At 48.2% G+C, this 25,911-nt stretch overlaps 1 protein-coding gene across 8 annotated transcripts in view; it reads right to left on the reverse strand.

Annotated features, from left to right (window-relative positions):
• Positions 1-25,911, reverse strand: part of DYSF (dysferlin) — a 188,901-nt gene that overhangs the window by 14,560 nt on the left and 148,430 nt on the right. For all 8 annotated transcript variants that reach the window (XM_081924740.1, XM_081924737.1, XM_081924735.1 and 5 more), the window contains 10 exons: positions 21,713-21,811; positions 20,045-20,173; positions 18,870-19,025; positions 17,033-17,124; positions 16,086-16,256; positions 15,055-15,197; positions 10,846-10,985; positions 9,761-9,849; positions 8,460-8,555; positions 6,249-6,390 (listed from right to left, as the gene is read on the reverse strand). In XM_081924740.1, coding sequence (XP_081780866.1) covers positions 6,249-6,390; positions 8,460-8,555; positions 9,761-9,849; positions 10,846-10,985; positions 15,055-15,197; positions 16,086-16,256; positions 17,033-17,124; positions 18,870-19,025; positions 20,045-20,173; positions 21,713-21,811 — 1,257 coding nt within the window. The remainder of the gene's footprint in view (positions 1-6,248; positions 6,391-8,459; positions 8,556-9,760; positions 9,850-10,845; positions 10,986-15,054; positions 15,198-16,085; positions 16,257-17,032; positions 17,125-18,869; positions 19,026-20,044; positions 20,174-21,712; positions 21,812-25,911) is intronic.

The following is a 25,911-nucleotide window of genomic DNA, read 5'->3' on the forward strand; positions in this document are numbered from 1 at the left end:
CAATGGGTGGGCATCAGCCCCCATCTGGATCAATCGCCCCTCCCCCATCACCTTTATTTATTTATCACCAAATCATCCCAGGGAAGGATCCAGAAATAACACATTCAAAACAAGTGCAGACGATGTTGAAACAAAGCCACAAAACTAACCAGTAGATATAGACTAATCGAGGCAGGGCTGGGCACATTTATTTAATTTCCATCTTTTAATCCGGATGCAGAATTAATATTTTCTCAGCACAGAATTTTTAAAAAAGTATTGAGGTAGGGCATGGCACCAGTGGCAAATCACAGAAGCACAGAATTACAGAGCTTGAAGAGACCCAAAGGGGCATCTCGTTTAACCCCCTGCGATGAACTCGCTGTTCAACTGGTTTGCACCAGCCATTGTATGAAAGAAAGCCTTCTGACCACATGTGGGAGCTTTTACACCAGCTGGGCAGCCTCCAGAGCACCTTGCCAAATTGGACAGGGCCCCCGAGGCTACGGGGCACGGATAACTGGGTAGCAACCTGCGAGGAGGTCAGGGTGGAAGAGCTAGCCTCTCCACTGCCAGGGAGGACCAAAATCTCTCTTTTTGCTGGGGGTCGGAATGAAACCAGCTCAAAACAAACATCTGGGTGAACATTCCAGGGAGGCACACAAAGTATCCATCTTCGTAATGAGCTCCCCAGAGGACCAGTGGGGGCCCCATCGCCTCAGACAATGGCGAGAGGAGGCCTCCAGAGCAACATCTGGGGGAAACGGCCTCACGTAGGATTAACCTCAAGGTGTCAGCTTCGAGGCACAATTACAAATACCTCCAAAGTCAAGGTGCGCACTGAAAGAGCTTCCTGGCTCCGTTTCTTTCGGGAGGAGGGGGTTTACAAGCCCGGCTTGACGCTTCGGAATAAAATAATGAGGAACGATGATCTGGAGAGAGGGTGGAGCCCAGAAGGGGAACAGAGCAGGCCTGGCAAATCCAGATTGGAATTCCATGTTGGCCGCTGATTCAGTCCCAGGGTTCGTTCATGTGCTGGGGCCAGGAGCACCTTTGGGTGGTGGGGAAGCTCATTCACTCTGCCCCCCCCCCACCGGTTACTCACTATGGGCCCTACTAAAGCAAACAGTCAATTGGTCAACGTCTAAAAGATATTGAGCATCAGAACAACCTGGACACTATAAGGAAATTCTGCCCTGGTATGTCCATTTTCCACCTCTCCATTTTGATTCTCCGGCCCCATATCGGCACAAACGTATCATCCCAAAATACAGACATGATTTTACACTTGCAAGACTGGATGTTTTGCCATCTTGTGGTACTCAAGGGTCGATTCCAAAAGATCCCGCCTGAGAAACGCCTTTGCCCCTGTGGAGATGGTAGCACCGAAACAGCGGCAGACATCCTCCTGTCTTGCGCTCTCTACAAAGACCTGAGGAATGAGATCCTCACCCCACTCGTACTAAGCATCTCAGGGCGCTCAACCACTGCCTCAATGTCCTTTCTTCCATCAGATCAAAATGAGCAGATAATAGCAAAGGTCGCCAGGTTCATAGCAGGGGCAATCAGAATAAGGGCCACTAACTGACGGCTGATTCAGGACTTTAAATTGTGCTCTTATTTCAAACTTCCTTTTCTGCATATAGTGTAATGTTTTACTGTTGCTATGGCCATTGGCTAATGCAAATAATGTTTTATCTTATCTATCACACACACACACACCGACTTCCAGCAGCTCAGGTGACACCTCATGAGAGCTGGGCACTTGACACAAGTGCGCCATCCCAGAGAGGTCTGGCTCTCCAGGTCTCCATGCCTGTTCATCACTCAAGGACATATCCGTTCTCCCACTCTGTGAGAAGAAGGCAAATTTCATAGCAGGGGGCATTGGGAAAGGAACAGTAAACAAAACTGGCCATATCATAATGCCATTATATAAATCTATGGGACGCAGGTGGCACTGTGGTCTAAACCACTGAGCCTCTTGGGCTTGCCAATCAAATGGTCAGAAGTTTGAATCCCTGCTATGGTGTGAGATCCCATCACTCTGTCCCAGCTCCTGCCAACCTAGCAGTTCAAAAGCACACCAGTGAAAGTAGATAAATAGGTACCGTTGCGGCGGAAAGGTAAACGGCATTTCCATGTGCTCTTGTTTCCGTCACGGTGTCCCGTTGCACCAGAAGCAGTTTAGTCCTGCTGGCCACATGACCTGGAAAGCTGTCTGTGGACAAACACCAGCTCCCTCGGCCTGAAAGCGAGATGAGCGCCGCAACCCCATCGTCGCCTTTGACTGGATTTAACCATCCAGGGGTCATTTACAGTGTGGTGCAGTGGTTAAGAGCGGTGGATTCATAATCTGGTGAACTGGGTTCGATTCCCTGCTCCTCCACATGTAGATGCTGGGTGACCTTGGGCGTGTCACACTTCTCTGAAGTCTCTTAGCCTCACTCGCCTCTTCTCGCTTTACTGGCTGAGGGAGCCGGCATACAGCTTCCGGGTCATGTGGCCAGCAGGACTAAGCCGCTTCTGGCGAACCAGAGCAACGCACGGAAACGCCGTTTACCTTCCCGCCGAAGCGGGACCTTCCTATTTATTTACTTGTACATTGACATGCTTTCAAACTGCTAGGTTGGCAGGAGCAGGGACCGAGCAACGGGAGCTCACCCCGTCGCGGGGATTCGAACCGCCGACCTTCTGATCAGCAAGTCCTAGCCTCTAGGACTTAACCCATAGCACCACCTGCGTCCCTTGAGACTCCTTAGGGTAGTGATAAAGCAGAATATCAAATCCAAACTCTTCTTCTTCTTCTCTTTACCTATGGTGCCACCACATATAGAATATTGTGTAAAGCTCTATTGGCCTTACCTCAAAAAGGATATTGTCCAAAATGACGAATGGGGTGGGGCAGCTCCCATATGAAGAAAGTTGGCCGCGTTTGGGACTTTTTAGTTTAGAGAAAAGGTGAGAAAGAGGCAACTTGATAGATTGAAGTTTATAAAATGACGCCTGGCAGGGAGAACAAGGACTTGCAGACATCCAAGGAAGCTGAACGCTGGGAGATTTGGGGCAGAAGAAATGAAGGAGGTTGTGGTCTCTCCTTCCTTGGAGGTTTCTGAGCAGAGGCTGGATGGCCATCTGTCCTGGATGCTTGAGCTAAGATTCCTGCATTGAAGGGGGTTGGACTGGATGCCCGTCGGGGTCCCTTCCAGTGCTACAATTCTATGATTTTGTAGCTCAGTCCCAGGAAGGCATGGCTGAATAGAAGGAGCCACGAATTGTTTCAAACAATGGAAGAAATATCTAAGAAATTTTGTATGGCGGCGGGGGGGAGACCAAGGTACAAGTATTAATACTCATAGGAGGGAAGGATAGAGGAGGCTTTGCGCTTCCACATATGGAGATGTATTATGAAGCTGCATGTTTGGTGTGGGTAAAAGAGTGGATTAGATTAAAATATGCAGGTACAGTGGTACCTCTGGTTATGTACTTAATTTGTTCTGGAGGTCTGTTCTTAACCTAAAACTGTTCTTAACCTGAAGCACAACTTTAGCTAATGGGGCCTCCTGCTGCTGCTGCTGCTGCTGCGCTGCCACTGCATGATTTCTGTACTCATCCTGAAGCAAAGTTCTTAACCTGAGGTAATATTTCTGGGTTAGCGGAGTCTGTAATCTGAAGCGTATGTAACATGAAGCATATGTAACCTGAAGTACCACTGTATTTTGGATCTGTAGGGATAGGGCAGAAGTGATAGCTGGACCATAAAGAAGGCTGATCGCCGAAGAATGGATGCTTTTGAATTGTGGTGCTGGAGGAGACTCTGAAAAGTCCCATGGACTGCAAGAAGATCCAACCTCTCCATTCTGAAGGAAATCAGCCCTGAGTGCTCACTGGAAGCACAGATCGTGAAGCTGAGGCTCCAAGACTTGGGCCACCTCATGAGAAGAGAAGACTCCCTGGAAAAGACCCTGATGTGGGGAAAGATGGAGGGCACAAGGAGAAGGGGACGACAGAGGACGAGATGCTGGGACGAATCTACGAACATGAGTTTGACCAAACTGCAGGAGGCAGTGGAAGACAGGAGTGCCTGGCGTGCTCTGGTCCAGGGGGTCACGAAGAGGCGAACATGACTAAATGACTAAACAACAACAACAAGGGATAGGGCCTGAGATTTGGATGGCACGGCTACACGTCCTATGAGAAAATGAAGGGGCGTAGAGGATTCTTCTATCATGTTTATCTAATGTGTGGTCCAGATACAGAGGGCTTGGAAATGTCTTGGATGCACAGCACCCTGAAAGCCCAGATCCATTTTGAGGGCACAGCGCCACCTTTCAGGGAGGCCCCCACCCCATGGGCCCTTTCCTTCCGCAGCTGCTTTGCCCAAGACGCCTGGAGGCCTCGCCTGCCACCCCAGCTGGCTCTCTTCATGGCAGGTGCCGCTGCGGCAGAACACTTTTCCATCTGAGGGTTTCGGTTTGAACTTCAAGCCTGTGCCGCTTTGCTTCTCCTCTCCCCCCCCCCCAAAAATTCTCTCTTCTTCTTTTTTACGGCCACAAGTAATGAAGCTGGACTTCAAAGGGCACATGGCGAGATCAAAACCCACCGGAGAGGAATGCGTCTCCCGCCTCCAGAGCTCAGCTTGTCACTCATTATTTCTACCTTTGCAAAACCTTTTACAAGCTGTTTGTTTCCTGCACCCAGCGACGGCTGGCGCATGGGGAGGGGGAATCAATATTGGTGCAGCGGGGGGGTGCTTGCTCAGAGGCTTTTTTGGAGAGCCGTCGCTTTTGCAGGGGGGTGGGGTGGACCGGGCCACGTTTTCGGCAGCAGACAGAACACAAGACCTGCTCAGGGCAAGATGGGCCAGGGTTGCACAGGCAACCCAGTTAGATGGGCAGGGTACAAATAAATTGTTGTTGTTGTTGTTGTTGTTGTTGTTTAGTCGTTTAGTCGTGTCTGCCTCTTTGTGACCCCCTGGCCCAGAGCACGCCAGGCACTCCTGTCTTCCACTGCCTCCCGCAGTTTGGTCAAACTCATGCTGGTAGCTTTGAGAACACTGTCCCACCATCTCGTCCTCTGCCGTCCCCTTCTCCTTGTGCCCTCCATCGTTCCCAACATCAGGGTCTTTTCCACGGAGTCTTCTCTTCTCATGAGGTGGCCAAAGTAGTGGAGCCTCAGCTTCAGCATCTGTCCTTCCAGTGAGCACTCAGGGCTGATTTCCTTCAGAATGGAGAGGTTTGATCTTCCTGCAGCCCATGGGACTCTCCAGAGTCTCCTCCAGCACCAGAATTCAAAAGCATCCAGTCTTCGTCGATCAGCCTTCTTTATGGTCCAGCTCTCACTTCCATACATCACTACTGGGAAAACCAGAGCTTTGACTATATGGACCTTTGTTGGCAAGGTGATGTCTCTGCTTTTTAAGATGCTGTCTAGGTTTACCATTGCCTTTCTCCCAAGGAGCAGGCGTCTTTTAATTTCGTGATTGCTGTCACCATCTGCAGAGATCATGGAGCCCAAGAAAGTAAAATCTCTCACTGCCTCCATTTCTTCCCCTTCTATTTGCCAGGAGGTGATTATTATTATTATTATTACTGTTATATCAGATCAGCAGAATCTTTATTTGCATCAGCCGCTAGCCATAGCAATAAAATAAAATAAAATAAAATAAAATAAAATAAAATATAGTGTACTGAAGATAGAGGTGAAAACTTAACTATACAAAATACATTTTGGAGGTTTACATCAATAATGAAATACAGTGGTACCTTGGTTCTCAAACTTAATCCGTTCCAGGAGTCCTTTCAACTCCTGAAACCATTCCAAAACCAAGTCACTGTTTCTGATTGGCTGCAGGAGCTGCATCGGACATTCGGCTTCTGAAAAGCGTTCAAAAACCGGAACACTTACTTCCAGGTTTTCGGCGTTCTGGAGCCAAGGTACCACTGTAATAGATCTTATTCTGATTGTCCCTGCTATTTTTTTTGCAGTTTTTGCTGTCACCTGGTTAAATTATTATTATTAATTATTATTATTATTAGCCAGCCTGACTGAGGGAGAGCACCAAATTTTGGCATCACACGGGGTGCCGCTAAAATTTGAGAGCCCCAGACTCTGCCACTGGTCTGCCCATGCAGTCATAGACACTGGAGATGATGGAAGTGGAAGGGTGTGTATGTGTGTGTTTTGTGTAGCGTTAGTCCCTGTTGCTATTGTTGCGTCAGAAAACAGCCTGGGACCAACAGAGCTTCTTTCAGTCCAGGGACACTCACCTTCTTGGAGACGCAGCAGACCTGCTCGGCAGGGAGGTAGTCAAAAGGGAAGATGAACCTCCAGTTGAAATTCCCTTCGCCTCCCATCGACCGGTAATGCACATCCGTCTTCTGCTTGTTCTCTTCGTAACCGACCAGCCACCTGCAAAAGGAGCAAACAGGTCCGGCTGCTCAATGGTTGTTGAAAGATACTCTGAGTCGAGTGTGGATTTCATGCTCTTTATCCAGCTCATAGTAGTGAGGAGGAATGGAAATTCCCCCGAAATGTCTGCTTTATATACATTATTTACACAATGGCCCCACATGATTGGCTAATTCTGGGATTCTCCTGTAGGCCAATCAGGTTGCGGATTCACTTCCACCTGGAGTTGGATTGGGTGGCTCCTGTGGACCAATCAGGCTGCTCCATTCTGAATCCTATTGTTCTAGGACCAATCAGACTGCTGCATTCTTGATTCTATTGTCCTAGGACCAATCAGACTGCTGCATTTTGGATCCTATTCAACTAAGTACATAACACCTGTGGAAGTGAGGATGAAGGTGGGCTCTTTTTTGCAAATCAGGGACATGTTCAAAATAAAGTGGACGCTCGGGTTGCGAACATGATCCGTGCGGGAGGCACGTTCGCAACCCGCAGCATTCGCAACCTGCAGCGCTACGTCTGCACTCAACGGGTTGTGAGTCAGCACTTCTGCACATGCGCAAAGTGCAATTTAGCGCTTCTGCACATGCACGAGCACTGAAACCCAGAAGTAACCCGTTCCGGTACTTCCGGGTTCGGCGCGGTGCGCAAGCCAAAAACGCATCTGTAACCCGAGGTATGACTGTAGCCAGCCAGACAAGCTACAGCCTGAAATTAGCAGCTGTTCCGAACTCCAAGCTGACAGGGGTAGAACATTTCCCTTTTTTATGAAATCATTTTTATTTGATTTTACAAATATAAAATTATAGCAAATGTGTATCCATCTATAGAGATTACTCTGAACCTCAAGACTTTCCCCCATTCCCTCATGGATCGTATTGTCAACATTTACAATATAATTCCATAATCTATATTTTGCATCCAACCATATTTTCCATTGTATTTGTTGCATTCCAAGTGAGATTAAAATCCTACTAATGTTTTCATCTGCTTGCAACGGTCTCCTAAATAAATTATAAAATTTTCCCATTCTTTAGCAAAGTTTTGGTCCCCTTGGTCCCTGAGCTAGTAGCATCCGTGCTGCTGTTGTCACGTACATTTTACTTTTTAGGTATTTTCATCTCAAAAAGCAAATTAAAAACTGGGGGACAGACCTCTTCCACCTAGTTTTGAGCAACCTATCAATGTCTATGGGTGGGAGAGAAAAATCAGCTTCCTTTTCATCTTGGAACTCAAACAGGAGAAGGAGGAGCACCTGCTATTTTGGGGGGTAAATTTTCTGGCACAGGTGCATCCTTAGCATTGTGACATGTGACTGCAAGATACCTGGACACCTGGGTCTATTTTAAAGCAGATGCTAAGGAATGGTTACCAGATTTTTTTCAATGAATCCGGGACACTTTTTTGTTTGTTTGTTTTTGGAAGCTGAGTAGCAACAGGATGCTTTTGAATTATGGTGCTGGAGGAGACTCTTGAGAGTCCCATGGACTGCAAGAAGATCAAACCTCTCCATTCTGAAGGAAATCAGCCCTGAGTGCTCACTGGAAGCACAGATCCTGAAGCTGAGGCTCCACTACTTTGGCCACCTCATGAGAAGAGAAGACTACCTGGGAAAGACCCTGATGTCGGGAAAGATGGAGGGCACAAGGAGAAGCGGACGATGGAGGATGAGATGGCTGGATTGTGTTCTCAAAGCTACCAGCATGAGTTTGACCAAACTGCGGGAGGCAGTGGAAGACAGGAGTGCCTGGCGTGCTCTGGTCCAGGGGGTCACGAAGAATCGGACATGACTAAACGACTCAACAACAGCAGCGGGCAGTGAGCAGTGAGCAGCTCCTGAAGCCAGCCAGAGCCAACTGAGCTACCAGGCTGGCTCCGGGCTGCTGAGGCTTCTGCTGCCACGTATCTCGGGGACAGATTTGCAAATCTGGGGACATTCTGGGGACAGAATTTGTCTGGGGACAGATTCGCAAATCCAGGGACTGACCCCGGGAACGTCTGGTAACTGTATGCTAAGGGGCTGATGCCCATCTCCAGGGCCTCCCCTGCGCCCCAGCAGGATGGCCTACCCTTTGACGTAGATGTCACTCATCTTCTCCCCCGTGATGCTGAGGTCATCCAGGATGACGTCTTTGGCGTTCCAGATAATGCAGCGCAGGTAGAACCTGAAACCCAACAGGAAAGAGATTGTGTTCAGTGGGTGCATCTAGGCTATGGTCACCTACTCTGCACTGGAATCACATCTCTCAAAGGATGCTGGGAACTATAGTTTGGCCCACACAGTGCTGCAGTTCCCAGCACCCTTAATGAACCACCCTAAACAGGATTCCTTGGAGGGCGCTTGCTTTATTTATTTATTTATTTATTTATTTTGCAACGCTTTTTATTGATTTCATTAGATATTACAAGTCTTCCATTCACCTTCAAAACAACATAAGATACACAAAATACATCCCAAAAAATCATGAAGAAACACCCATACTTAATGAAAAAGTTTCAACACCATGTGTCTTCAAGGATCTTAAATCATGGCTAGATAGTCTTCTACTTTTAAAGGGTGACTTCCATCTACCTCACTGCGGGTCTTTCCCCGGCTTTATTCCTTTTTGGGTTTTTTTACTGCGTTCTTTATCACCTTAACCATCATCTATATTATATCCAATACAATATTTATCAATCATGCAATTTGCAAAATTATTCCAGGCATGCTAGAGATTTTAGTTGGGAACAATGTGCTTTTTTAAATACCCTCTGTAACATTCCCACTCCTTTGTAAACTTTTGGTTTGTTTGATTCCTGATTATTTCTGTCATTTTTGCAAGTTCCAAATACTCAAACATTTTTATCTGCCATTCTTCCTTCGGTGAGATTTTCTCTCCCTTTCAGTCTCTGGCAATCAACATTCTCACTGCTGTTGTTGAATATAAAAATATCCTTTTCTTATCACCTGGGATATCTGTTGACAAAATACCTAGAAGGAAGGCTTCTGGGTTTGTTTGTTTTTTACAAATATTTGATTGAACATTTTCTTTAATTCTTCATACATGATATCCCAAAAGCATTTAATTTTTGTGCAACCCCACCACATATGACAATTGTGCCCTCAACCTCCTTGAAGGGTGTTTTCAATGCATGGTTTGGATGCAGCCACAGACCAGCTGCCATCTTGGATGGCTTTGATAGGGGATTAAATAAACTCATAGAATCATATAGTTGTAGAGCTGGAAGGGGGAGATCCCGAGGGTCATCTAGTCCAACCCCCCAGAATGAAGGAATCACAGGACATTTGCGTTTGTCCAGCAGGGCACTTCTTGTGATTTCATGGTGTGGGTGTGAGTGTATGGCAAAGGCAAATAGGAGTCCGTATTACCTCTTTGCTTTCCGTGGGGTCACGTTGAACGGGGGCCCCGGGGGCCCCAGGGATTTGGGGAAGACATCGACCCACATCTGGATTTTCCCCTGAAATGAGAAAAGAGGCTGTGAGGCAGGGATAGTTCATTCCGGGAGCTCAGACAGCCCTGCTCCACCTCCCTGCTTCTGGAGAGAGGAATTGACAAAAAGCGGGCAAGGAGTTTTTTCTGGAAGCTGGCTATTTCCTGGGAAAAGACAAACCTGGAGAGGGAAGATAAAGGCATGAGCTTGGATTCGCCAGCTGGTGTTGGTTGTGAGAGCTTCAGGGATGCTTTGGCGATTGTTTCTTTGCACAGTAGGCCCTCAAAGCACCACCTCTCGGGAATGCAAAGTGAAATCTAGACAGACGGAGGCCAAAAACTTTGGGTACGGAAGGGGCACTATGGATGAGTTCATGGAATGAACAAGATGGCGGCCCCCAAACATTTGGGAACTGCTGATGTAAATATTTATCCTGTGTGTGGTTTGGGAGCTGCACAGTCAGGGGAAAAACAATGCTGTCCAGGGTTGTAAAGACTGCGTAGAGAATAACTGGGTGCACTCTTCCCACCTTGGATCAAATCTATGCTTCCAGGTGTCATAAGAAAGCTGCAGAGATAGTGCAGGATAGTGCGCACCCCGGAAATGATCTCTTTCAGCTTCTGCCTTCTGGAAGAAGGCACAGGGTTATAAAGACTAGGACTAGCCGCCTGAGAAACAGTTTCTATCCAAATGCGATTTTGGTTTTAAACGAAGTGTAAGGTAGTCTCTATGGGAGTGTATTGTATTTAATTATGGGGTATTTTTAGGGAGTTAACCAGGCTGGGATAGCTGGGATAGCAGGCTTGCTGCTTTTTGAATGTCTGCTGTAGATTTTTTCAATTTCGTTGTTCTGTATGGGACAATGGCAATAAAGATTATCGTATCCCTACTGCATTCCATCTTTCATCCGGCTATTTGGGGACGTGATTCCCCCCTCAGGCACTGGCCTGACACAGAAGGGCTTTCAAGATGATGACAGCTGCACCCTGAGACTCACTGCTGCCTCTCCCACCTGGGTCTTACCTGCTCGATGTCCGGTTGCAAGGGGCTGTACAGCCGTCTTGTCTCTACATGCTCGGGGACCAGGCCTTGCTTCTGCAGGGCGTACAAGGCGAGCCTCTCCTCCGGGGGACCCAGGTGTGGGTTGGGGGGCTTGCCATCATCTAAATGAAAGAGAGAAGGAGGAGACTGCAGCAGCGGACCAGCCAACTACTCCCAGTGCAGATAAAAGGGCAGCACTAAGGAGGGCAGAAGAGGCTTGGGAAAGCTGGGAGATGGTCCCTGTTCGACTTCCCCACAGATTACTTACACACAGAGAGAGACGAGGCTGTCAAGTATTCCAGAGAGTGGGTGGGAGGAAGGAAACTGACATGGCCAGAATGACTCTATAACATGCCCTGTGATCTTTTTGCTCTGCAGCTTTCACCACAAAAACCTGCTCTTTGGTGTTCAATCAGAACAAACAACTGTTTGAGTTTTCCGTGGGTGGATGTTGGCTCCGAACAAGCGCCAAAGAGCAGCTTTTCACAGGGAAAGCTCTGGGGCAAAACGGAAAAACAAATATAATTACTCGGACAAAGAGCTTCAGAGGGCAGGCTATGCCTGACGAGAGCAGAGAAAAGATGAATGTGGCTCAGCCCTTAGTATAAAATCTCCCCGTGTCTTCCTAGGATGTCCTGTGTGAGGCCTCCATCCATCTGTGAGGTGCTCCTTATCTGTTGCCTCCAGTTGGCCAAGCAGGGGTCACACCAGCCAAGTGTCCCGCAAAAAACGGGACGTCCCATTTTTTCGTGCACGATTGTGGTGGCCATTTTGGATGCTGCTCTTTCTTGCAACACTCTGCCCTGGAAAAGTGCATTTTGGGGGGTCAAAGCGCAGTGTGGGTCAAGCGACTCGCCTGGGAGCACATCCCAGAAGGCACATGTCCCAGTTTTTGATCTGCAAAAGTTAAGACTGCATGAGACATGAGCCAACTCCTCCCTCAATCCTATGCCCTCCCCAAGTCTCCAGCAGCCAACTCTGTCATTGGGTGTGCATGGACATCACAGAAGCAGCGGCCCCACATTAAAAATATATCTGTCTCCTTCTTTGTCTCCCCAGCCACACTTCAAACATCACCAGCACAGAGCTGATGGAAGCAAGGCTCAGAACCAAATCTTGCAAAATGTCCTCTGCACTATGGGCTTTGACACAGCTGCTTTCCAGACCCCATTCTCTCCCCCGCCCCCAGTCCCAAGGTCAAAGCTGCCAGAGCTTCAGTTCTGGGTTTGAAGGAGGAGGGAGAAAGAGCTTTGCTCAGCTTTATGCAGCCATATAAACCTGAGGACACCCTCAGCTGGGATCACTTTGAGGGCACAAAGCTGCTGTGAAGTAAGCCAGCCCTTTGTGGCCCCTCAAACATTCAGACCCCTTTGGTCTGGAGAGGAGAAGACGGACAGGAGAGCCACCATCAAATATCTGGAGGGCTGTCACACGGAAGATGGAGCAAGCTTGTTTCCTGCTACTCCAGAGGACAGGATCTGAACCAACAGATTCAGTGCCAAGGAAGGAGATTCCAACTAAACATCAGGAAGAACTTTCAGATGGTCAGTGAAATGGACTCAGAAGCTGGTGGGCTCTCCTTCCTTGGAGGTGTCTATGCAGAGGCTGGATGGCCGTCTGTCATGGATGCTCAAGTTGAGATTCTTGCATTGCGCAGGGTGGGGCTAGATGGCCCTTGGGTCCCTTCCACCTCTACAATTCCATGATTCTATGATTACCCCCAAAGCAGATTCTCCTCCCTGTCCATCACCCAGTTTTGCTCCACCTTCAAAGGAACACCTGGAGGCCTGGCTGGGCTCAACTGACACCAAGCTACCTTCCTTCCATCCATGCATTCACTCAACATGAGGCAGTGTTGTGTAGTGGTTAGAGGATAATGCCTAAATTGTTGAACAAGGAGACACCAGGTTTCCCTCGTCCATGAAGCTCACTGTCCCTCTCAACCTAACCTACCTCACTGGGTTGTTGTGGGGATGCCGATGATGATGATGATGCCGATGATAATTTATTATTTATATCCTGCCCATCTGGCTGGGCTTCCCCAGCCACTCTGGGTGGCTCCCAACAAAATATTAAAATACAATAGTCCATCAAACGTTAAAAGCTTCCCTAAACAGGGCTGCCTTCAGATGTCTTCTAAAAGTCTGGTGGTAGTTGTTCTTTTTGACATCTGAATCATAGAATCATAGAATCACAGAATCATAGAGTTGGAAGAGACCACAAGGGCCATCCAGTCCAACCCCCTGCCAAGCAGGAAACCCCATCAGAGCACTCCTGACATATGGTTGTCAAGCCTCTGCTTAAAGACCTCCAAAGAAGGAGACTCCACCACACTCCTTGGCAGCAAATTCCACTGTCAAACAGCTCTTACTGTCAGGAAGTTCTTCCTAATGTTTAGGTGGAATCTGGTGGGAGGGCATTCCACAGGGCGGGTGCCACTACCGAGAGGGCCCTCTGCCTGGTTCCATGTAACCTCACTTCTCACAGGGATGGAACTGCCAGAAGGCCCTCAGAGCTGGACCTCAGTGTCTGGGTAGAACCTGGGTGGAGACCTGGGTGGAGACGCTCCTTCAGGTCTACTGGGCCAAGGCCGTTTAGGGCTTTAAAGGTCAGCACCAACACTTTGAATTGTGCCCGGAAACGGACTGGGAGCCAATGTAGTTCTTTCAGCACCAGTGTTATGTGGTCTCGGCAGCCGCTCCCAGTCACCAGTCTAGCTGCCGCATTCTGGATTAATTGCAGTTTCCGGGTCACCTTTAATTGTAGCCCCACGTAGAGCGTATTGCAGTAGTCCAAGCGGGAGATAATCAGAGCATGCACCACTCTGGCAAGACAAGGATTAAAGGAGGATTTTCTGAGAACCCTGCACACTACATTGAGCTCATTGAAGAAAAAGGTGGAATAATAATGCAATCAATACATTAATACTAATTCTAATTGCACATAGATCACTATCTCAAGGCTATTTACACATGAAATAATCCAAAGCAGTTAGTGAATCATAGCACCCCTTTCATGTCTTGCAATCCCTATTGCCTTCTTGGTTTTGGTTTTTTGCTACGGTGGCCCCAGACACCCCCTTGGGGTCCAGGGGAGAGGAAGAACAGGGCAACCCTGCAAAACCTGCGTTCCTCTGGGAATGCGGATTCTGGCTGCCAAGAGACTCTCCCCCAGGTCACGCCGTCTGTGTGATAATGTCTCTCTCTGCTGGCCAAAACCTACAAATACAGGGCTCTGCTTGCCCACACAACTCTTGGAGATGACTGTGCGGCCAAAAGTATGCCAAGGAAAAGGCAGATGGGCAGGAGGAGAGAGAATGGGTAAAACATGGTTTTCCCCACCTGGAACAGAATCCGAGCAACCTGTAAGTAGTAAGGTATTTAAGAAAGCTATTGACAAGCCGGAAGGTGTGCAGAGGAGAGAGACCAAGGTGATCAAGGATCTGGAAACCAAGCCTGATGAGGAACGGTTGAAGGAGTCTGGGAAAGAGGAGACTGAGAGAAGATAAGAGAGCCATCTTCAAATATCTAAAGGGGAGAAGGGGCAAGCTTGTTTTCTCTGGCTCTGGAGGGTAGCGCTCAAACCCAGGATTCAAGTTACAAGAAATAAGATTATGAGTAAAAAACAGAAAGGAATTTCTGGTGGTTAGAGCTGTCCAATAGTAGAATGGGCTCCTTTGGAAGGTGGTGGACTCTCCTTCCTTGGAGGGTGGACGACCAATGATCATGGATGCTTAGTTGAGATTTCAGGGGGTTGGGGTCCCTTCCAACTCTATAATTCTATGAACCTGTGAAAGATCTTGGGTGGCGCTGTGGGTTAAACCACAGAGCCTAGGACTTGCCGATCAGAAGGTCGGCAGTTCGAATCCCCACGACGGGGTGAGCTCCCATTACTCAGTCCCTGCTCCTGCCCACTTTGCAGTTCAAAAGCACGTCAAAGTGCAAGTAGATAAATAGGTACCGCTCCGGCGGGAAGGTAAACGGCGTTTCCGTGCGCTGCTCTGGTTCGCCAGAAGCGGCTTAGTCATGCTGGCCACATAACCCAGAAGCTGTATGCCAGCTCCCTCGGCCAGTAAAACGAGATGAGCACCACAACCCCAGAGTCGTCCATGACTGGACCTAATGGTCAGGGGTCCCTTTACCCTTTACCTTTATGAAAGATCTTAAGGTCCAAGATCAGAAGTTTGTTTACCAAGGTCTGGGAGACGGTAGATTTGATCTCTGAAGATGATCCGGTCAGGTTTGTAGACGGGAGGCTTCCAGTTGCGTTGCAGAGCAAAGAGGTGGAGCAGCTGAGAAGGACGGAGTTGATCTCTCCATTGGTTGGGACCAGAACTAAGAGCAAGAGAAAAAGAAAGCTTCAACCAGCCCTATCCTCCAGGCTCAAGGCAGGTAAAGTTGGATGGGCCTTGTTGCACTTTTTCTGAGAGACGCTGCACTGCTCCTGCACACCTCCCCTTTTATTGCAACGTGATATGTGCAGGAGAACTTCTCACTATTGTAAACTGTGCTCTGCAAATGCTGCCTGTTGATCAGCTGATGGTTTACCGGCATCTCACAAAGCCCCAAGGGTCAGCTGAGCACCATGCACAGTGCTATGCCAGACCTGACAAGCAACTGATTGCTGGGTCTTTTGCAGCTCAGCGCATGGAGATTTCGAAACCCTGAACATCAGCCAACGGCCATCGTGGGACAAGCCCAACATCCTGCCTTACTTAGTGAGCAACCAGCTGCTTTGGGGCTCTGCAGGCCCCTCCAATCAGCCTTGGGTTCGAGATTCAGGTTCACAGCTCTTCTCGTTTAGTTCTCCAGCTCCGCTGTCTCTCCAAAACCCCAGGCGAAAAAAGGACTTTCCTAGGCTGCTGCCGGAAATCCTCTCGAACTGGAAATTCTTGAAGGCTTCTGCATGCAAGGCTTGCTCTCTACCCCAAAGTGATGTTCGGCCTCATTGCAGTCTCCAGGCCTCTTTAGCTGTCATTCCTGCATTGCAGGGGGCTGGACTAGAGGACCTTTGGGGTGCCCTCCAATTCTGCAATTCTACCGTTCTGCCTTCCCCCTTGGCTTCCCATCACCCTCAGCTTTGCAGGAACCAGGTTGGATAAACAGGGGGGCTTGAGGCCACCCGGAGGCCCAGCTCTCTCCTGTGGATATTCCCATGAATCCCCCTCCCCAAAAGATGGGCAATGCCCCCCTGAACTGCCTCGGTTTCCCCCAAGCACCCACATGCAGTAAGTCTGGGGCAGGCCACAGCGGGACCCAAATCTGGAGAGGAACCGGTTCTCGAGGTCCAGGGTGGTTTCCCCGATTTTCTCGTCTTTGGACAAGAGGTCGTAGTCGTAGAGGGTGACCTTCAGATCCTTCTCCAGGGGCAGAATGCACGTCAGCTCAAACATCCTACGGGGAGGAGGAAGGCTCAATGTTACTCAGGTGGACAGGGTCACTTTTGCTACACTTGCTTAGCAATGTGTTCTGTGAACTGCCCTGAGACCTCCAAGCATAGTGTGGTATATAAATTCAATTAATAATGATAATAATAATTAATTTTATTGGTTGGTTGGTTGGTTGGTTGGTTACACACTGTATTGTTGATTGGTTACAGTCCTGGGGTCAGCAAACTTTTCCAGCAGGGGGCCGGTCCACTGTCCCTCAGACCTTGGGGGGGCAGACTATATTTTTTGGGGGGGGATGAACGAATTCCTATGCCCCACAATAAGCCCAGAGATGCATTTTAAATAAAAGCACACATTCTACTCATGTAAAAACACGCTGATTCCCAGACCATCCGTGGGCCAGATTTAGAAGGTGATTGGGCCGGATCTGGGCCCCGGGCCTTAGGTTACCTACCCATGGATTACACATTCAGCAGAGCATGGGACTCTTTTTCAAAAAAATAAAATTTATTAACCAGGCCTTTGGTTGACCCGCTTGACATCCTATGCCCTTTTGAAATGTGTCTATTTTCGGGGTGTGGGGTGTGATTGGGTTGTTGTTTATATTCTGACTATATATGTTGTGATCTTTTCTATGAAACACCGTGAGACCTCTGGTTATAGGGCGGTATATAAATTCAAGAAATAAGAATAAAAGGTATTAAAGAAGGAACCTTTCCCTCTTCCCTTCAACACTCCCAGGTGTCTACATCTATGTCTGTCCTTGCATTCACCCCTTACTTTCCAAAGACGGGCTCCAGCGTGCAGGGGAGGTAATGGTCCTGGTCATTGATGGATTTCTTCCCCACAGATATCTTGACATAAGGGTCACACTGCAGAGGAGAAAAGAAAGGTGGTCAGTCAAGGTGGGCTCTCTGCAGACCCAGGTAAGGTTACCTGGGCATGTCTAGCCAATGGAGAGATGCAAACACAGGCAAACGAGGTCCCCACTTCCTGACCCCCAACAGAAGCCCCCAAAAGATACATGCTTCTTGGTTGGTTTCATAAAATTTGTACATTTGATAGTAAAAGAACCTCAAAGCGCTTTACAAAAAGAAGAAGGAAAAATCAATAATATTATTGCTTAAAACAATGAACAGTAATCGTTTTAAACCTTCGGAAAATCGACAGTAAGTGGAAAACAGCTGAAAACACACCCTGGCATTCTAGATATCTTATTTATTTGTCTACTTGTCCAAAATTTATATACCACCCTCTGCAGATCTCAGGCCAGTTCACGACACAAGAATACAAGATAAAAAACACAAAATGCATAATAAAACAAACCAATACCCCCCTTTCCCATTACATGGGAAATAGGTCTTAGGGAGGTGTTTAAATACAGTGTATTTATATACCGCGCGTGTGTGTGTAGGATTCCACCTTAGTTGTTTTTCACCCTTAGGTGCCATTGTTGGTCTCCAGCTCCCATCATCCCAGCCAAGTAGTCCATGGTCAGGGATAAATGGAGCTGTAGTCCAAGAAAAATCCTCTTTAAGGCAAAAAACCAAAACTGCTAATAAAAAGTGGATGACAAGGAAAAGTGGAAGTTTTAAAAAACATACTGTTTCTTGTTAGGGCTGCCATACGTCTGGATTTCACCAGACATTACTGAAGCAACTTCAGGGGGGAATTTCTGAAAGGTAGTGGTTTCTCCTGGATCTTAGGCAACTGAACCAAAAAATTGTGGGGGTTTTGGCATTATTGTTAAAAAAAAAAATGTGATGGCCTGGGATTCGGACTCAAATGCTGAACCTGAGGGATCCCAGCCTGCACAGGATCCCCCACCTCCAGAACCAGCTGAGCCAGGGCTGGGGCCTGAGCCTGCAGGGTCCTCACCTGTGCTGGATCCTCAGGTGCAGGCATCAGCTGAGTCTGCTCTGGCTCCAGAGGTGATGGAGGACCCATTGCCTGCAGGTGCTCCACTCTCAGCCCCGTCAGGGGAAGCTGAGGTTGCCTCTGTGTCCGGTGACCCTCCAGCCTCTCCTGAGCTGCAGAGGCTCAGGGCAGAGAGGCAGAGGGAACTAAGTTCCCGCAGGAGGAGTGCTTGCCTCCAGGCCAGGAGAGGTGAGTCACCAGAGGATTGGGGCCGCCCAATGCCTCGGGGCAAATAAAAGCTGGCCAGCCCCAGACCAGAGTTGCAGGAGCAACATTGTTGGTTGCTAGTTCCTGCCAGAGCTCCTGACCCGCCCTGGCTCCTGGCTTGCAACCCTGTTCCTGACTTCACCCGACTCCCTGCCCTGCACCCAGCTCCTCCTACTACGGACTGCCTCCACGTTGCACCTTTGACCACGGACCAGACTTGGACCTCGCCTCTCGGGTAACCCACAGGACCAGCACAAAAAAAGGCTTTGGTGTTTACCTAAGAAAAGATCTTCTTAAAGAAAGCTCAACAACATTTGGGGTGTCCTGCTGGTTTTTCCTTTTTGAAACATGGCAACCCTATTTGGGATAGCTATTGGGTTGTTGTTTTTATTTTTATTAGGTATTTTGTGGTTTTATATCTTGCTTTTGTTCTGTAAACCGCCCTGAGACCCCCAGGGATCCTACCTGCCTGCCCATCCTCTCCCAGGCTTACCTTTCCGTTTGAGTCCTTTGGCTGCAGATCAAAGGCCCGGATGATGTAAACACGGACGAGGCATTCCTGGGGGCCTCTGGCTGGAAGCTGGTGGAACTGGCGAGGAGGAACTGCCACCGTGGGGTCATCCGGCAGAGGGTAGATCTTGAAGGCGCCCTGCAAGCCGAGGGGGGAGGCCATTAGAGCCTGCCATCGACAACTCCCTGCATCCTACAGCCAAGCTCAGAAGGGTCACATCTTACAGAGAGGGACCCAGAGAGCTCACACTGTGAACCAGCCCATCTCTTGAGGAACGCAATGGCTGTGAGCCTCAGGAAGGAAGGTGGCTCTGGCAAGGAGTCCAACTTGGCCCTGAACAGGGGCAGACCTACATTTGGGGACCCCTGAAGCTTAAACTGTCATGGGGAGCCCTTTTCAACCAGCAATGAGATGTGGGTATCCACGGTTATCTTCTTCCATGGGGTTGTTCCACGACGGGTGACCAGACTTTGCAACATCTATGCTACATTGGGATTGTTGACATATATACAATGAAAAATTAATCCATTTGACTCGAATCAATGTGACTCTACTAGACGCAACAAAATTAAGCAATGGGGTCTCTTCTGAGGCCCCTCTGGGATTAGGGGCCCGAAGCTTTGGCTTCGTTCGTTTCATAGCATAATGCTGGTGGTCAACAAAAGAGGTTTAAAGACTCTCTCAAGGCAAATCTTGTAAAAATGCAGTATAAACACCAACAACTGGGAAACACTGGCCTGTGAGCGCTCCGGTTCGAGAACAGCCTTTACCAAAGGTGTTGTGGACTTTGAAGACACTCGAACTCAGGACGCAAGGGAGAAACGTGCTAAGGGGAAGGCACTCTTGGCAAACCCTCACCGTGATCAACTCCCACCTGGAAGCTTATGTCCCCACTGTGGAAGGACCTGTGGATCCAGAATTGGCATCCACAGTCACTTATGGACTCACTGTTAAGACAGTGTTCATGGAAGATAATCTTACTCGGCTATGAGGGATTGCCAAAGAAGAAGAAGAAGAATATTGGCCCCGTGCCTGAAATAACTTAGCTCCTGACTCCCCTCCTTTGTGCAAAACAAGTGATATTGCAGCAGAGGTTTTATACGGATTACACAGCAATCGTCTCCAGGCCCTCCGGTATCTGAAAGAGGTTAGCAAACCTTGAATTCTCCCACAATGGTCGGGTCTTCATTGGAATCCTGAGTCTTGCCACGGTACAGCTTAAAGGTGTTGCAGAAATCCGAGAGACCCCCAAAGTCTTCTACGCTCTCCAACTCCGTTTCATAGACCTAAGGGAAGAAAAATGTGGGTTCAGTTTGTCCAGTTGGAAGGGATCCCAAAGGACCAGGGATGCCGACTTGCCCCCCACTGCTTGCCTGTTGGTGGGGCGGGGAACGCAGGGGGTAATCTTCACCCTCCACAAGTCCCAGCCCCACTCAGTGCACCAGCGGTTGCCCGGGAGTGGTGGGGGATAACAGCCCCTTCAGTATTGGGGTGGGGGGCTCAGACCCTTGCCCAGAAATCCTTAGGGGGCTGGAGCTCCTTCTGGCCCCTATAGTTGGTGCTTCTGCAGAAGTCGTGTACCTCAACTCCCTGCAAAGTCATTCCCTGTTCAAGAATCCCTCAGAGATGGCCTCCAAGCTCTCTTGAGAAACCTCCAAAGTAGTCCATTCCACTGTTGAATGGCTCTTATCATCTGAAAGTTATCCCTAATGTCTAGTCAGAAACCTCCTACCTCACTACAGGTGGGTTGGACTAGATCAGGCATAGGAAAACTTGGTCCTCCAGATGTTTTGGGACTACAATTCCCTGGTCCTGCTAGCTAGGGATGATGGGAGTTGTAGTCCCAAAATATCTGGAGGGCCAGGTTTTGCCTATGCCTGGACTAGATGATCCTCCAGGTCCCTTTCAACTCAATAATTCTATGGTTCTATGGTTCTTTCTCATCATGGGGCTATCAGATTGGGTCCTGCCCTCCAGAGCAGTTTGGGTCCTTCAGATATTTGAAGATGGCCCTCATATCTCCTCTCAGTCTCCCCTTTTCCAGGCTAAACATATCCAGCTCCTTCAACCATTCCTCATCAGGCTTGGTTTCCAGAGCCTTGATCATCTTGGTCTCCCTCCTCTGCACACCTTCCAGCTTGACCATATCCTTCTTAAACTGGGAGGCCTAGAACTGGATACAGGATTCCAGACTGGTTCTGACCAGAACAGAGTGATCCTATGACTTCCCTTGGTCTGGACACTAGACTTCTGTTGCTTCCGAGGAGCTGATGAAGCTCAGAGTGGCCACTGTCCCAGACACCTCCCTGGCTAACTTTCAGTCTAACCTCACCACCCCCTCCAGCTCGAGTCCCAGGTGCTGCAATTTCACCTCCTAAGCAACGACCGCCATCTTTCCCCTCCCAAGGAAGGTCTCCCTCACTTAATCAAATCTGGCCCTATCTGAAAAAAGTTTGGACACCACTGATCTGTTATTGACTTAGATGGCTGCTGCCCACCATCTAATGCCATAAACAAGAGGAAGGAACTCTTTTTTCATTAGTGATTGCTCTTTGTTAACTGAAGTAAGCAGCATACAAATCGTGTTACCTAAATATATAACAAGAGCACACTTTGCTGTTACTCTGCTTTTACAATTTGGTTTTGATGCTTCCTTGCCACCCAGGAACCAATTTACCTGCATTGCTTAAATAACTGGAATTGCATCAGTGTCTCTACAAGAAAAATCCTTTTCTTTGCATAGTATTATCAGATGCTATTTGCTGAGGAATCGAGCTCTGGAGCTGTACTAATAAAGAACAAGAGGTTTCCCTCCAGCCAGTTACCTTTAGTGTGTCAAAACCCTTTTCCAGGTATGAGCCGCATTTTTCCCGTTCGCCTGTGGAAGCGTAGAACTTGCTCCACCAATCGATGAACTCTTCTTCCTAGGAGAGGAGAAGTAACATTTCATATCAAGAAATCCCGACAGCGATCGGCACCACCTGAGCGGCTCTCGGTTTGCGTGGGGATGCATGCAAAGGATGGGTCTCCATCAATAGGGCTCAAGAATGCACGGTGCAAGTCATCGTGGCAAAACACAACTCTCTTATTGGAAAAACCAGCGGGGGATTTCAGTGGCTTTTGAAAAGCTGGAGACGCAGCTCAGCTCTGCTTCCAGAATGCCATGGGTTCAATCCCTTAAGAAAAGCCCGCTGGATCAGACCAATGGCCCATCTAGTCCAGCGTCCTGTTCTCACGATGGCTAGCTAGATGCCCCAATGGAAAATTCACAAGCACAAGAGCAGATCTCCCCTCCTGCAGTTCCAGCAACGGGTATTCAGTTTGATGTATTGTTAATCTTTGTTGGAAGCCGCCCAGAGTGGCTAGGGAAACCCAGACAGATGAGCGGGGTACAAATAATAAATTATTATTATTATTATTATTATTATTATTATTATTATTATTATTATTTTATTTATTGCTGCCTCGAACTCAAAGCCACTCTGGCTATTAGCCTCCTTCATTTATTTCCCCAATCCACTTTTCAAGGCATCTAAGTTGACGGCTATCCCGGTCTCCTGTGGCAAGGAGTTCCATAGTTTAACACTGTGCTGCTCGAATGAGTCCTTTCTTTGTATCTGCCCTGAACCTTTCAACTTACCTAGTTAAGTAGGTAAAGAGGAAGCCATTGGCCTGGCTCAGTAGAAGGCAAACAGAAGGCTTCGATTGAACTGGGGGGAGGGGGTTGTAAAGAAATGTTATTTTTTTTGGTAACGGCTACAATTCTCAAGGTCAACTGGAGCCAAGATGAAGGAGCAATTGGTAATTCGTGAAACATCCTTAAGCAAATAAATATCTCATTTTGGAATTCCGCAAAATTCCATCACACTAACCTCACGGAGAAGCTGGGATAATCGGGGTTTATGGAGTTTGACTGGGAGCCAGGCAGGCAGGCATCTTGAGAGTCCCTGTCTCAAAAAGGCATTGCGCTGGGACCCAACACTTTCTCACACACACCCTACACTTACTCCCCTCGTAGGAATATTGCATAAATCTCCCTTTTCGGCCATCCTTTTGCACTGCCTTTAAAAAAGAAAAAGGGAGGGGGAAGCTGCATTCTAACCAAAATGCCTTTATTATGACATTCCACAGGTGCCGTGTTACAAAGAAAGCACTTTCAGTAATCTGACGATTTTACCTCTGGTCTCCTCCGCAGCCCCAAGACAAAGAAAGGAGTTAGAGGTTTCTGCTGATGTTGGGGCTGAGGTTACGGAGAATAACATGTTTTTTGTGTTTTTTAGGGGGGTGTTTTGGATGCGTGTATTTTTTTCTTTTTAAGCAAAACACCAGGAGACACAGCTGGAATGTTAACTGGAAAGGACACTGGCTGCTCATTTAGAATGTTGTATTATTTTATTGTCGTTAGCCGCCCTGAGCCCAGCTTCGGCTGGGGAGGGCGGGATATAAATAAAAATTTATTATTATTATTATTATTAGTCGAAACAGGAAAGCCATGCCTGGCAAGAAAGGCTAAGAAGGGAGCTGGCTTAAGTGTCTTGCGAGGGACACAGAAGGCCCTGGATTGGCATCGCATGGCACCCAGAAGGGACTATTTACCATATGTCGTGGGATTGCAGTAAGATTCGAAAATTTTGGGAAATGATATGTAATGAGCTGAAGAAAATGTTCCAATTAACATTGGTTGAAAAACCTGAAGCATTTTTGTTAGGGATTGTAGGGAAAGACCTGCCAAGGAAATTTAAGAATATCTTTATGTATGCGACAACGGCGGCCAGAGTCTTAATAGCACAAGGATGGAAGAATGAAGAAACCCCGACTAAAGAACTGTGGCAAGGGAAACTGATGGACTATGCAGAGCTGGCAAAATTGACACAGAAACTGCAGGACTAGGACAACTGTGACTTCAAAGAAGAATGGGAGCCTTTTACAAAGTATTTAAAGAACCAACAAACTGAATTGGACTCCTTGACAGGTTTTGAATAAACATTCACAAATTCATTATTAATAACACATAATAGTTAGATTAAGGATTTTTACAATTTTATAATAGGCAGAGAATTATAAGTATGGAAAAACCAGCGAGAGGCGCTGAGGGAAGTCTAGGGGGTGGAGTGGAGGATGGGTTCCTTTTGGGGGAGGGGGGGAATTAAGGATGATATGTTCCATTGAAAAGCAATGACAAACCTAGACAGCATCTTAAAAAGCAGAGACATCAACTTGCCGACAAAGGTCTGTATAGTTAAAGCTATGGTTTTCCCAGTAGTGATGTATGGAAGTGAGAGCTGGACCATCAAGAAGGCTGACCGCCTAAGAATGGATGCTTTTGAATTCTTGTGCTGGAGGAGACTCCTGAGAGTCCCATGGACTGCAAGAAGATCAAACCTCTCCATTCTGAAGAAAATCAGCCCTGAGTGCTCACTGGAAGGACAGATCCTGAAGCTGAGGCTCCAAGACTTTGGCCACCTCATGAGAAGAGAAGACTGCCTGGAAAAGACCCTGATGTTGGGGAAGATGGAGGGCACAAGGAGAAGGGGATGACAGAGGAAGAGATGGTGGGACAGTGTTCTCGAAGGTACCAGCATGAGTTTGACCAAACTGTGGGAGGCAGTGGAAGACAGGAGGGCCTGGCGTGCTCTGGTCCAGGGGGTCACGAAGAGGCGGACACGACTAAAGGACTAATGATAAAATGTTATGTTGTAATAATTAATAAAATGTGGTTTGGAAGCCTCCAACTGTGGTCCTCATGGCTAGTAGCCATTGAGAGCTGTTCTCCTCCATGAATTGGTCTAATCCTGTTTTAAAGCTGTTATGTACTGAGATGAATAGGATCCAAAAGGCAGCAGTCTGATTGGTCCTAGAACAATAGGGTCCAGAATGCAGCACTCTGATTGGTCCACAGGAGCCACCCAATCCAGCTCCAGGTGCAAGTGAATCCGCAACCTGATTGGCCTACAGATAACTCCCGGAATTAGCCAATCACGTGGGGCCCATTGTGTAAATAATGTATATAAAGCAGACATTCTGGGGGAACTTCCATTCCTCCTCACCACTATGAGCTGAATAAAGAGCATGAAATCCACTTTCGACTCTGAGTATATTTCAAAAGCCATCCACTGCCTCCTGTGGCAGGGAGTTCCATGGTTTAACGACATGCTGCATGAAGAAGTCCTTTCTTTTCCCTGTCCTGAGACTTCCGACGTTGAGCTGCGTTGCACGTCCACGAGTTCTAGCATTTGGGAGAGAGGGAAAGCAACTTCTCTCTAGCCCCTTTTCTCCTGCTGTGCATCATTTGAGAAACCTCTGTCCACTCTGTCCATTTCGGTGGGTTCTGTGCAGGAGACCTTCCCCTAGGAAGTCGGAGGTTCCTGGCGGGTCTCGGGTCTCGGGCTTCTGTGTGGCCTGGGCAAGCTGTTCCCTGCAAGGGTCAGGAGCCAGCCAGTCCCCCTAGAGCCTGGGCCTGGCAACCCAATCCTGAACTGGGTGTGGGGAGGCCCCGGCATGGCTGCGTTCATGGGAGGTGACCACAGGAATGCCCAGCTGGCAGGCACCCCTTCCGAGAGTCTCGGGGCTGGGTATCAACTGTCGGGTTCAGCTGGAGATATCCGATCCCAGTGGCGATTCCAGGGAAGGGTAACCAGATAGGCCATAAAATATGCGCCACGATTTGAGACTCGCAAGCGCAGCAAATAACCAATTACCCCAAATAGTTTACAGATTTCGGCTCGCATGTTTTCTGGCTCGTGTTTCGCGTGCTAACTTGTCGCTTAATGGCTTATTTGTATTAGAGGCAGCAGAAGGCCTGGCTGGCTGCAAGGAGGCAACACAACAGCTCTCCAAAGCAGCAGCTCTCTTCGCTGACGGGACGGAAGGCTGCATCTTCTTCATGTGCCAATGTTGGCGATCCTATTTAACATTGCGCTTTCTCCATCTACGTACAATGCACTCGTGGCACATAGCATCCGGATGCTGGGATATTCGGGACAGAGAAAAGAACTTCTTCACGCAGCGCAGACTGTGGAACTGC

The sequence above is a fragment of the Podarcis melisellensis genome (genome assembly GCF_964234715.1).
Source record: "Podarcis melisellensis genome assembly, chromosome: 9".
NCBI classification, from domain to species: Eukaryota; Metazoa; Chordata; class Lepidosauria; order Squamata; family Lacertidae; genus Podarcis; species Podarcis melisellensis.